The following is a 9,731-nucleotide window of genomic DNA, read 5'->3' as shown; positions in this document are numbered from 1 at the left end:
GCATTGGCAAGTGATATTTGTGTGCATAGTGCATTATACTATGTTGGAAGTATTCAGACCCCTTTTCCACATTTTGTTACGTTACAACATGATTCTGAAATGGATTCAATAGTTTTTTTCTCCTCTTCAATCTACACACAATACCACATAATGACAAAGCAAAAAATGTTTGCCAATTTTACAGTTGACCGGGGCAGCTCTAGCAGGGCAGAAATTTGATGAACTGACTTGTTGGAAAGGTGGCATCCTATGATGGTGCCATGTTGAAAGTCACTGAGCTCTTCAGAAAGGCCATTCTACTGCCAATGTTTGTCTATGGAGATTGCATGGCTATATGCTCGATTTTGTACACCTGTCAGCAATGGGAGTGGCTGAAATAACCGAATCCACTAAATGAATGGGTGTCCACATACTTTTGTAGATATAGTGTATGTGTTCTTGAGAGTCTCACCTTTCCACACAGGGGTCATATTAGTGGGTATCACAAAGTGTTTGGGCGCTACAGACAGAAGTTGGCAGAGAGGTTGTATCGACTTCAGAGGACACCATCGTGTTCATGAGAGTCTCCTCTTTCCAGAGATGGGTCATAATAATTTGTAGTCCAAACCTTTCGGACACTACAGATGATTTAGTGAGAAGACAGATTTTCGAGATGTCTCGTGGTCTGACAATACACAGCTCTAGCTCTGTCACCTTTCACTACAAGTGCAGACGTTTTTAGGCGGATGCGGTGGACATATCTCAAATTTAAATTGACAGATTTTTATGGGGATTTTGTATTATGCTAATTAATTTCCACGGGGTGCGGACATCGACCTTAGTGGGTGCCATGTTTTGAATTTTTTAAATAAAAAATCTACTAAAAGATACGATGTCTTTATTTTGTCCAGACGTCTAAATATAAATGCAGAATTTCGACTAACTGTAAAAAATAAAACGTGTAAAAATGGACTGTTCAACTTTTTTTTAAACGCACCTGATACAATTTCTATTTTAAGACGCTTGATATGGTCCTCTCTTGCTTAATTTTCATGATCTGAAAAGCGAAAATGATCCTTGCTCAGCTCTCATGGTCTTAGATACGTTGTAAATATGGGCCCAGAAGTACTCAGTATATGAAGAGGATGGTGAATAACCCAGTTACCAGGCTAAAGGCTAAAAAGGAATCCTGGAATTCCTTATTGACCATACTGCCATGGCTACATATATATAAAATAAAAATATATGCAAGAAAGCTTCCCTGGTGGCGCAGAGGATAAAAGACCTGGCTTGGGACCCAAACATTGCAAATTATAAACCCCACATGTGCAGACTGTCAACATATGAAGCATAAAATACAGTATATGGTTGTGTTTGTGTGAGTAAATGCTGTTCAAATGTCCTATAAATGAAAGTAAAATGGCATGTGTCTCGAAATCACCTACAAAGCAGTCCTCAAATAAGAATTGCCATTAAATCTTTAGAGAAATAATGATGATGTATTCCAATCTGCTTTAATTTGCTATGCTGAGAATGTTATGGTAATATTAGATGAAACATAAATATATATATTTTTTAAATGTTCTGAAGACCTCCAAGACAAGGTAAAATGTATACTGCGTGAACATCAATGAAATGTTATGTTAAACCTAAAACAAATAAGCTATGAAATTGAACATCATATAAATGTACTTATTTCATTCTTACAAAATTAAAGAAATGTTCGGTGCAACTTAAGCATTGCATAAATGCCATCACAACTGAGCATATTTTGTGTTTTGGGAACCTATCTCTTCTACTGTACCCACAACCTAATTGCATGTTCTGGTATCCTTTAAATATATTTGAATGGCTGTTCTGTAAACATTCTTGCAACATAAAAGGAATGTTTTGTGCACACTGATACAAACATCATTTGAATGCCAGCACAACTGGACAGTTTCTGTGTTTTGCCAAAATATTTATTGTCATGTCCCCACAATGTTACCAAAACCTAATTAAACATACTGGAAACCTTTAAAGAACAGTGTTCTGGGAACATTCCTGTAACATCAGGTGAATGTTTTTTGCACTCTAAAAGGAACATTGTGGAATCATTCGCACAACTGGACAGTTTTTGTGTTTTGGGAACATCTTTTGTGATGTCACCACAATGTTCTCACCAGACTGAGGCTTGTCACAACATCAGCTCTCTTGGTGTTGGTATGGAACATGTTTAGAGTCCTAGGCGGTGTGGAAATACTGATCATCTATTAGTGAGAAGAGAATTGCATTGGAATTACCCTTTGTCTGCCATGTCTCCTAAAGGTCTGAATCACGAGTTTGATATCAAACCATTTCTTACATGAATATGTTACGTTTATTTGCCTTGCCATCCAGGTCTCCACTTGGTGATTTTGTACGTAGGTATTAGATTTTCTGTAGCAGCTCATTGATATCAAATTATTAGAGGTTTTTGAAGTAGGTCACTGTAATTATGTCTACGGCCACCGTGAATCCTGCACGTAATGGTCAAATGGGTGGGTATTCCAACAGTTTTCAAGGTCATCTTTTTTATTTTATTATTTTTAATGTTACCTAGATTTGTATGTATATAATCCTTTATGATGATATGTACATCTGTGGTTAATTATGATCGACTATTCACAAAAGTGAATTGAATTGTTTCCACACCCACCATGGGTCATGTGCATAATGGTCATGTGAGGTGAAATGTGTATATTTTAGTCTGTTTGACCTAACGAAGATCCGATTCGGATCAAAACGTTGTCAGTAAAGTGGTGAATTGGGAGCTTAAACAGCCTTCCTGTTCCTCACCAGACTGTTCCCACAACCTAATGAAACATTCTGTGAACCTTTAAAGAACAGGCAAAATGTCTTGCTGGAATGTTCTTGCAACAACAGTCAAATGTTTTATACAAACATTCTATAATCTCCGCCACGAATGGAGAGTTTTTGTGTCATGAGAACATTGGCCGCGATCTAACGAATGTTCTGGGAACTTTCACAGAACCAATTTTGGTTTGCTGGGAAATATTACTGGCACATTGTGTTATTACATTACCTGTAAACCTAATGAGATTCTTTGGGGAATGTTCTGTGGTGGTTGTTAAAAATGTTGTGCACAACATTTTAGTGAATGTCAGGAGAACATTTGAAGGATATTTAATTTAAAACATTTTGGAAAATTATTAATTATTAATTTTGTTATCTCTGAATTGCTGGGATGGACCGTGAGGGATTCTAAATACTGGCCAGCAATTAACAGCAGACCTTTGATTTGCATTGTTCTTCTTCCTAACTTAATATGTTTCCCAGACACCAGTCCCTTGGCTGCTGACCTTCCAGAAAAACAGCCAATATGGTGGAAACAGTTTGTGTTTGAGAAGGAATTTATTCATGAAGTGCAGCTGGTAATAGCAGTATATACAGTATTGACAGAACTAGAGAAATTACATGCTTTTTACACTATATGTCCCTTCAGTTTGCCCATGATACCCGAACAAGCGTCTGCCACCTCAAAACCAAGTGATCTTCAAGGGGATTACGCTACTGAATACTTATAAGAAGTGTTACTCTTACTAGAATAAAGAATATTGATAAGAAATTGTAAAGGCACCCACCATATACCACCCACCACTGCGACCTGTATGCTCTAGTCGGCTGGCCCTCGCTATATATTCATCGCCAGACCCACTGGCTCCAGGTCATCTATAAGTCTATGCTAGGTAAAGCTCCACCATATCTCAGTTCACTGGTTATGATAACAACACCCACCTGTAGCACACGTTCCAGCAGGTATATCTCACTGATCATCCCCAAAGCCAACACCTCATTTGGCTGCCTTTCCTTCCAGTTCTCTGCTGCCAGTGACTGGAACGAATTGCAAAAATCGCTGAAGTTGGAGACTTTTATTTCCCTCACCAACTTTAAACATCAACTATCTGAGCAGCTAACCGATCGCTGCAGCTGTACATAGTCCATCTGTAAATAGCCCACCCAATCTACCTACCTCATCCCCATACTGTTTTTATTTGATTTACTTTTCTGCTCTTTTGCACACCAGTATCTCTACTTGCACATCATCATCTGCTCATTTATCACTCCAATGTTAATCTGCTAAATTGTAATTATTCGCTCCTATGGCCTATTTATTGCCTACCTCCTCATGCCTTTTGCACACACTGTATATAGACTTTCTTTTTTCTACTGTGTCATTGACATGTTTGTGTTATTAGCTTGTTTATTGTTTACTCCATGTGTAACTCTGTGTTGTTGTCTGTGTCACACTGCTTTGCTTTATCTTGGCCAGGTCTCAGTTGCAAATGAGAACTTGTTCTCAACTAGCCTACCTGGTTAAATAAAGGTAAAATTAAAACACCTAGTGGTTAGAGCGTTGGGCCAGTAACCGAAAGATTACTAGATTGAATCCCTGAGTTGACAAGGTAAAAATCTGTTGTTCTGCCCCTGAACAAGGCAGTTAACCCACTGTTCCTAGGCCGTCATTGTAAATAAGAATTTGTTCTTAACTGACTTGCCCAGTTAAATAAAGGAACATGTAAAAACATATATGGATGGCTTAGTACAGGTGAAAACCATTAACCAGGCTATTTGCTCATGATTCAATAGAAAGGGCAACCGATATGCTGCTCTGTATAGGATTTATGCCTTTTCAAGAGGTTGCTGAGAACCTACAGTAATTACTTAAACTCACAATGCCTTTTAGGTTTGTAAAGCCATGGTGAATATATTAAAGCATACAGTACACGTCCAACAGTTCCTCTCTTTCATCCTGCTAACAGAGCCTAACAAGAAACCCTTTGATAGAAGCAAGGAGACATCCACATGTAATTATATTTGATCATGTTTGCATATGTCACTCCCACAGTCTCTGTCACGCTCTGCGATTTGGCTGCTCTCTCTGATCCTTTTGGAGACCCTTCCTAGCTCCTAATCCAAAAGTTGATTTCAACCCCTTTTCTCTCTTTCCTTTTTTCAGTATGTAGAAGAAGAAACAGATGCATTGGAAGAGTAGAATCAGACATCCTGTCTCATTTATCTGGAAGAGAGAGATAAGTGAGCACCCCGCCTCTCTCAGGGAACGCACATTAACCGTGCCTTGAAGGCTTCCTCTGCTATGTGTGGAGGGGGGAGAGAAGGGAGCGAGTGTCTGTCTGCTGGCCGTAAGCACACAGTTTTTTAGAAAACTCACTTAGAAAACGGAGAAAATGTCCCCATCGCATGCTCTCTAGCTCACCCCAGCTCTGACGCTATGTCAATAGTGAGAAAATGCCTGATGCTTTACCATGTTTTTTTAAGTGTGTTGTGCGATGCTATCCAGAGGTGAAGGACTGACAAGTCTGAGACGTGTAAACTTGTGTCCGACAGTAACTCATGACCCTGACCCTGTTACTGAAGTCAGGAGGAGATACTACACAAAAACATAATAAAAATACAGTTCACTTTTTTCTTGGCATGTCTTACATGTCTAAAATCAACCATCCTTGATTTGTTTCTCGGTCAACTGCCGCCCCACTACTTGGTTCTGCTATAAAGCTGAGGGATGTGGCTGGATAAATTCATTAAGGATTGTGCCTTTAATGTATGGGCATCTTCGTAGTATCTGTGTGACAAGGAAAATCAATGAGGACAATACAAAAGTATGCAGCAAAAGAAACAATTTATTTGGAATATGCATTACTAGTACAAAGAAAGAGACCATAAAAACTACACTTGTTAGCTATTTTTTTCTCCACAGAAAAACGGGTTTAAATAGGAATTAAAAAGACAATAGTTTTGCAGTTTCCATTTTTATACCTTCTTTACATTTTGTAGAGATCTTAAAAGTTCAAACCTGTCAAGTAAAAGGCTCCACAATTTCACTCTGAAATCTTTATAAAAAAATAAGTAACATTCAAAAACACTGCAGTACGGTATTTTATTAAAGAACAAAATACATGCAACAAAGAAAACATTTTATGTTGACCAATTTTATAGTTTATTTCTTTTTATAGTCATTTTTTCCTTTTATATTCAAAAACTTAAAGCATCATTACATGACGCTTTCAATAATACGGTGATATTGGACAGGCAATGTGAAAAGTAGAGTAACGTTTTTTTTTAGGGGCACTGCATCACAAAAGCTATTGTTCTGCTGGCCACATGGCTAAAATGATCAACAACAAAAAACAAACATCTGGATGGAAAGGCCAGGGAACACCACTCCAACATAGTCCACTCATAGGGTACACATGTTGTCTGTCAACTGAAAAAATATTCTGCTTCACTCATCATAGTACACATCCACGTCTTCAAAAATGATATCAAATATAAAATGTACTGTTTCTGAAAGAAGGACTATGGTGGATTCAGCTGTGTGGTATTGTAGTTACACTGTATAATGTATATCTGTTACCATGGTATACGGATTTGGTTGGACACTAACCTTTCACATCACCCTTAATTAACAGACAGTAAACATTTTAGAAGCAAGCTTGTGTGTGTATCTTAAAAGCAAGCTTGTGTGTCAATGCTTTAGACTGAAAGTACAAAATGAACTGTGTGTGGATTATATCTGTAATGTGAGAGGAACTCTTTCCTACTATCTGTCTGTGTCTGTCAAACATGACTTTTTAATTTAATTTAACCTTTATTTAACTAGGCAAGTCAGTAAAGAACTAATTCTTATTTACAATGACGGCCTACTGTAGCTGCTTTGTTTTAAAATGGATACTGTCCACATCTACTTATACTCTATAGAGCAATCTTTAGCAAATTCACATTATGCTAGCAAGAAAATAAAATGTAACCTACTGTAAATCCTGTAACCACGCAAAATAAAAGCAAAACGATAAAGATAAAAAATTATGATGCAAGTTATTCACAACATGAGGACATAAAAATATTTCCCAACATCTTCTGTATCTGTCTGTGTGCTATCAGGGTTAGTCTTTTCCATGCCATATCTATAAACAAACACAAGTGTATTTTTGGTTTTGTAGTACAGAGAGAGTACCTGAACATTTCTATGAGATGAATACTTCAGATAATACACCATTATACAAAACAAACAAAGCTAAATTGGTTAAACTGAATCTAATCTATAGAGATGAAGCTTCTGCAGTTATTTTTTTGGTATCAAGGGAATGGTAGGGTGGATATGTTGAATTGCACAAGAAGGCAATGTGTAACTGTGTGTAAGCAAATACTGTAGCTACAACAAAATGAATCAATCACATTTTGGATTTTTTTTTCGTAATTTAGTCTCAAGTCAAATGCTAGGAGAAAGCTGTAATATAAGAGTGAGTAGAGACCAACCTTGATAACCAAAATGTAAAAACAGAATGATATGACGGGTGTTCAAACTCAGTGACAATAATAAATGGACAGAAATAAACTATTCAAAAAAAAAATGAAACAAATTAGCACCAATAACATGAAATTATGAGGGAAAAGAATAACTTTGAGAAAGATTTCAGAATTGTGTTTAGTTGTGTATTCCATGACTACCACCTGGTTACACAACATCAGAATGAACATTTACATTAAAATGCCTTTTTTGCACTTACACCTTACACAAGTGGTTTTGGTTACCAGCAGTATTTGGCTATTTTGACAACACTGATGTACAGTGATAATGGTAGTGTATGTATGTATGTATGTATGTATGTATGTATGTATGTGTGTGTGTGTGTGTGTGTGTGTGTGTACACACATCATATGTTCAAAATATGAAAATGATACAAGCATATTATTAATGTGTGTTCTCTGTACTGTGTTCTTCTCTTTGACAAATACATATGTTACCCTTCATAGGGTAATCACTGGAAGTGACTGTGCTTAAAGACATTATATTGGCTTATTTTAATTGATGCTAATGTACTGATTAAGTGTTCCGGATACATTTTTTTAAACTGATACTCAGTCCACACTACAAACAATATGTCAAGTGCAGGAAATGCATTAGAATTCCAGTAGATAGAATCACCATGAAGTTAGAATCACCATGAAGGTAGAATCACCATGAAGCTATAAGCTTCTTGCTCTGTTTGTAGTGTGGACTGAGTATCAGTTTAAAAAATGTATCTGGAATCACCATGAAGCTATAAGCTTCTTGCTCTGTTTGTAGTGTGGACTGAGTATCAGTTTAAAAAATGTATCTGGAATCACCATGAAGTTAGAATCACCATGAAGCTATAAGCTTCTTGCTCTGTTTGTAGTGTGGACTGAGTATCAGTTTAAAAAATGTATATGGAATCACCATGAAGTTAGAATCACCATGAAGTTAGAATCACCATGAAGCTATAAGCTTCTTGCTCTGTTTGTAGTGTGGACTGAGTATCAGTTTAAAAAATGTATCTGGAATCACCATGAAGCTAGAATAACCATGAAGCTAGAATCACCATGATCCATTTCTTTATAACCTTCCAAACCATCCCTTCCATTAATTCTGGAGTATACCGTTACTCTTTTGTGTTTTGCTTATGCATTGTTGACCACTCATTCAGTATGAACAGAACACACGCCATTGTTGCACTAAAAATGTGTCATGTTTTATTGACCATTGTAGAAGCTCTGAAACAGAATGTCTAAAATGAGGAGGAACATTTGAATCTCAAGGGTCTCCTTTCAAATCATCCCATTGTTAGCTACTAACAAGAAATCTTATTAAGCTACGGTATGTGATGTGAATAGTCAGATGGATATGTATTTTTCCACAAGCACAATGTCATATTATAAAAATTCCCCTCCTGTGTTGAACTTTGGCACTATGGACAAAACAAATGTTGGGAATTAAGTAATTATATCGGGTAAAACTAGTCACAAAGGCAAAACTGTCCTCAAAACAAGCCTTGAGACAGGACAAGGGAGATTGGGAGCTACTGTCAATGTCAGTTATTACAAAGGGGAAAAAACGATGCTTTTTTAGAAGTTGATGTTTTGTTGTTATTTTCAATAGAGGTAGTGAGAAAAGCATTTCAATCTACAAGATACGGGCAATACTGTGTATAACGTGTTGTAACTATTTGCCTACTGTGTTATAAGTCAGATCACACAGAGGCAACATGGATATCTGGTGAAGAAAACTGTACAGACAGACAGTGAATGAGGTCGTAGATAAATGGGAGAACAGAGCCCTACTCAGGCTACTGACTGACTGTGTCATAGTTGGTTGTAGAGACGGGACATAAGACATGAAGAACTGTCTGTGGTGGTGATGATGGCGTTTCATCCTGTAGTCCCCACCTGTAGAGAGTGGTCTCTTGCTCTGTGACCAGTCTAGTGATACCTCCAGTTCTGAAGGGGTGCTGACTGGGGGCTGGCTGATCGAGGGTGGAGGTCGGGGGTGTCCGGATGGTGGTGGAGGGTGGAGGGATCAGTTGGACGTGTCAGAGTGAACACTTCCAGGTCCTTCTGTGGGTGATGTCACTGATGAGGGGGTGGTTGCATCCTGCCAGCCTCCGTTTGCCTGAGAGAGACCAAAGAGACAGAAGGAGAGAGGAAAGATGAGTACAGGCAAAGGAGACAGGCATATACCCATAACATAGGTTTTCTCTGGCTACGCGTTAAGTGAGCAATGTGTCAAGAAGCAGTGCGGCTTGGCAGGATTGTGTTTCGGCTCTCGACCTCTGCCTCTCCCGAGTCCGTAGCAGAGTTTCAGCAATGGGACAAGTTCAAAGATATAAAAAATATTAAAAAGGTTTTCTATGCTTTTTTTCTCTCTTTTCTTTCAGAGTACATATTCATTATGC

The 9,731-nt window shown here is 37.8% G+C and overlaps 1 protein-coding gene across 4 annotated transcripts in view; it reads right to left on the bottom strand.

The window, feature by feature from the left end:
• Positions 1-5,642: 5,642 nt before the first annotated feature.
• Positions 5,643-9,731, bottom strand: part of LOC112251267 (pre-B-cell leukemia transcription factor 1) — a 121,283-nt gene continuing 117,194 nt past the window's right edge. For all 4 annotated transcript variants that reach the window (XM_024422169.2, XM_024422171.2, XM_024422170.2 and 1 more), the window contains one exon: positions 5,643-9,448. In XM_024422169.2, the coding sequence (XP_024277937.1) occupies positions 9,356-9,448 (93 nt within the window). In that variant the 3' untranslated portion in view covers positions 5,643-9,355. The remainder of the gene's footprint in view (positions 9,449-9,731) is intronic.

The sequence above is a fragment of the Oncorhynchus tshawytscha genome, linkage group LG05, assembly GCF_018296145.1.
Source record: "Oncorhynchus tshawytscha isolate Ot180627B linkage group LG05, Otsh_v2.0, whole genome shotgun sequence".
NCBI lineage: Eukaryota > Metazoa > Chordata > Actinopteri > Salmoniformes > Salmonidae > Oncorhynchus > Oncorhynchus tshawytscha.
This window is presented reverse-complemented; position numbering and strand designations above follow the sequence as displayed.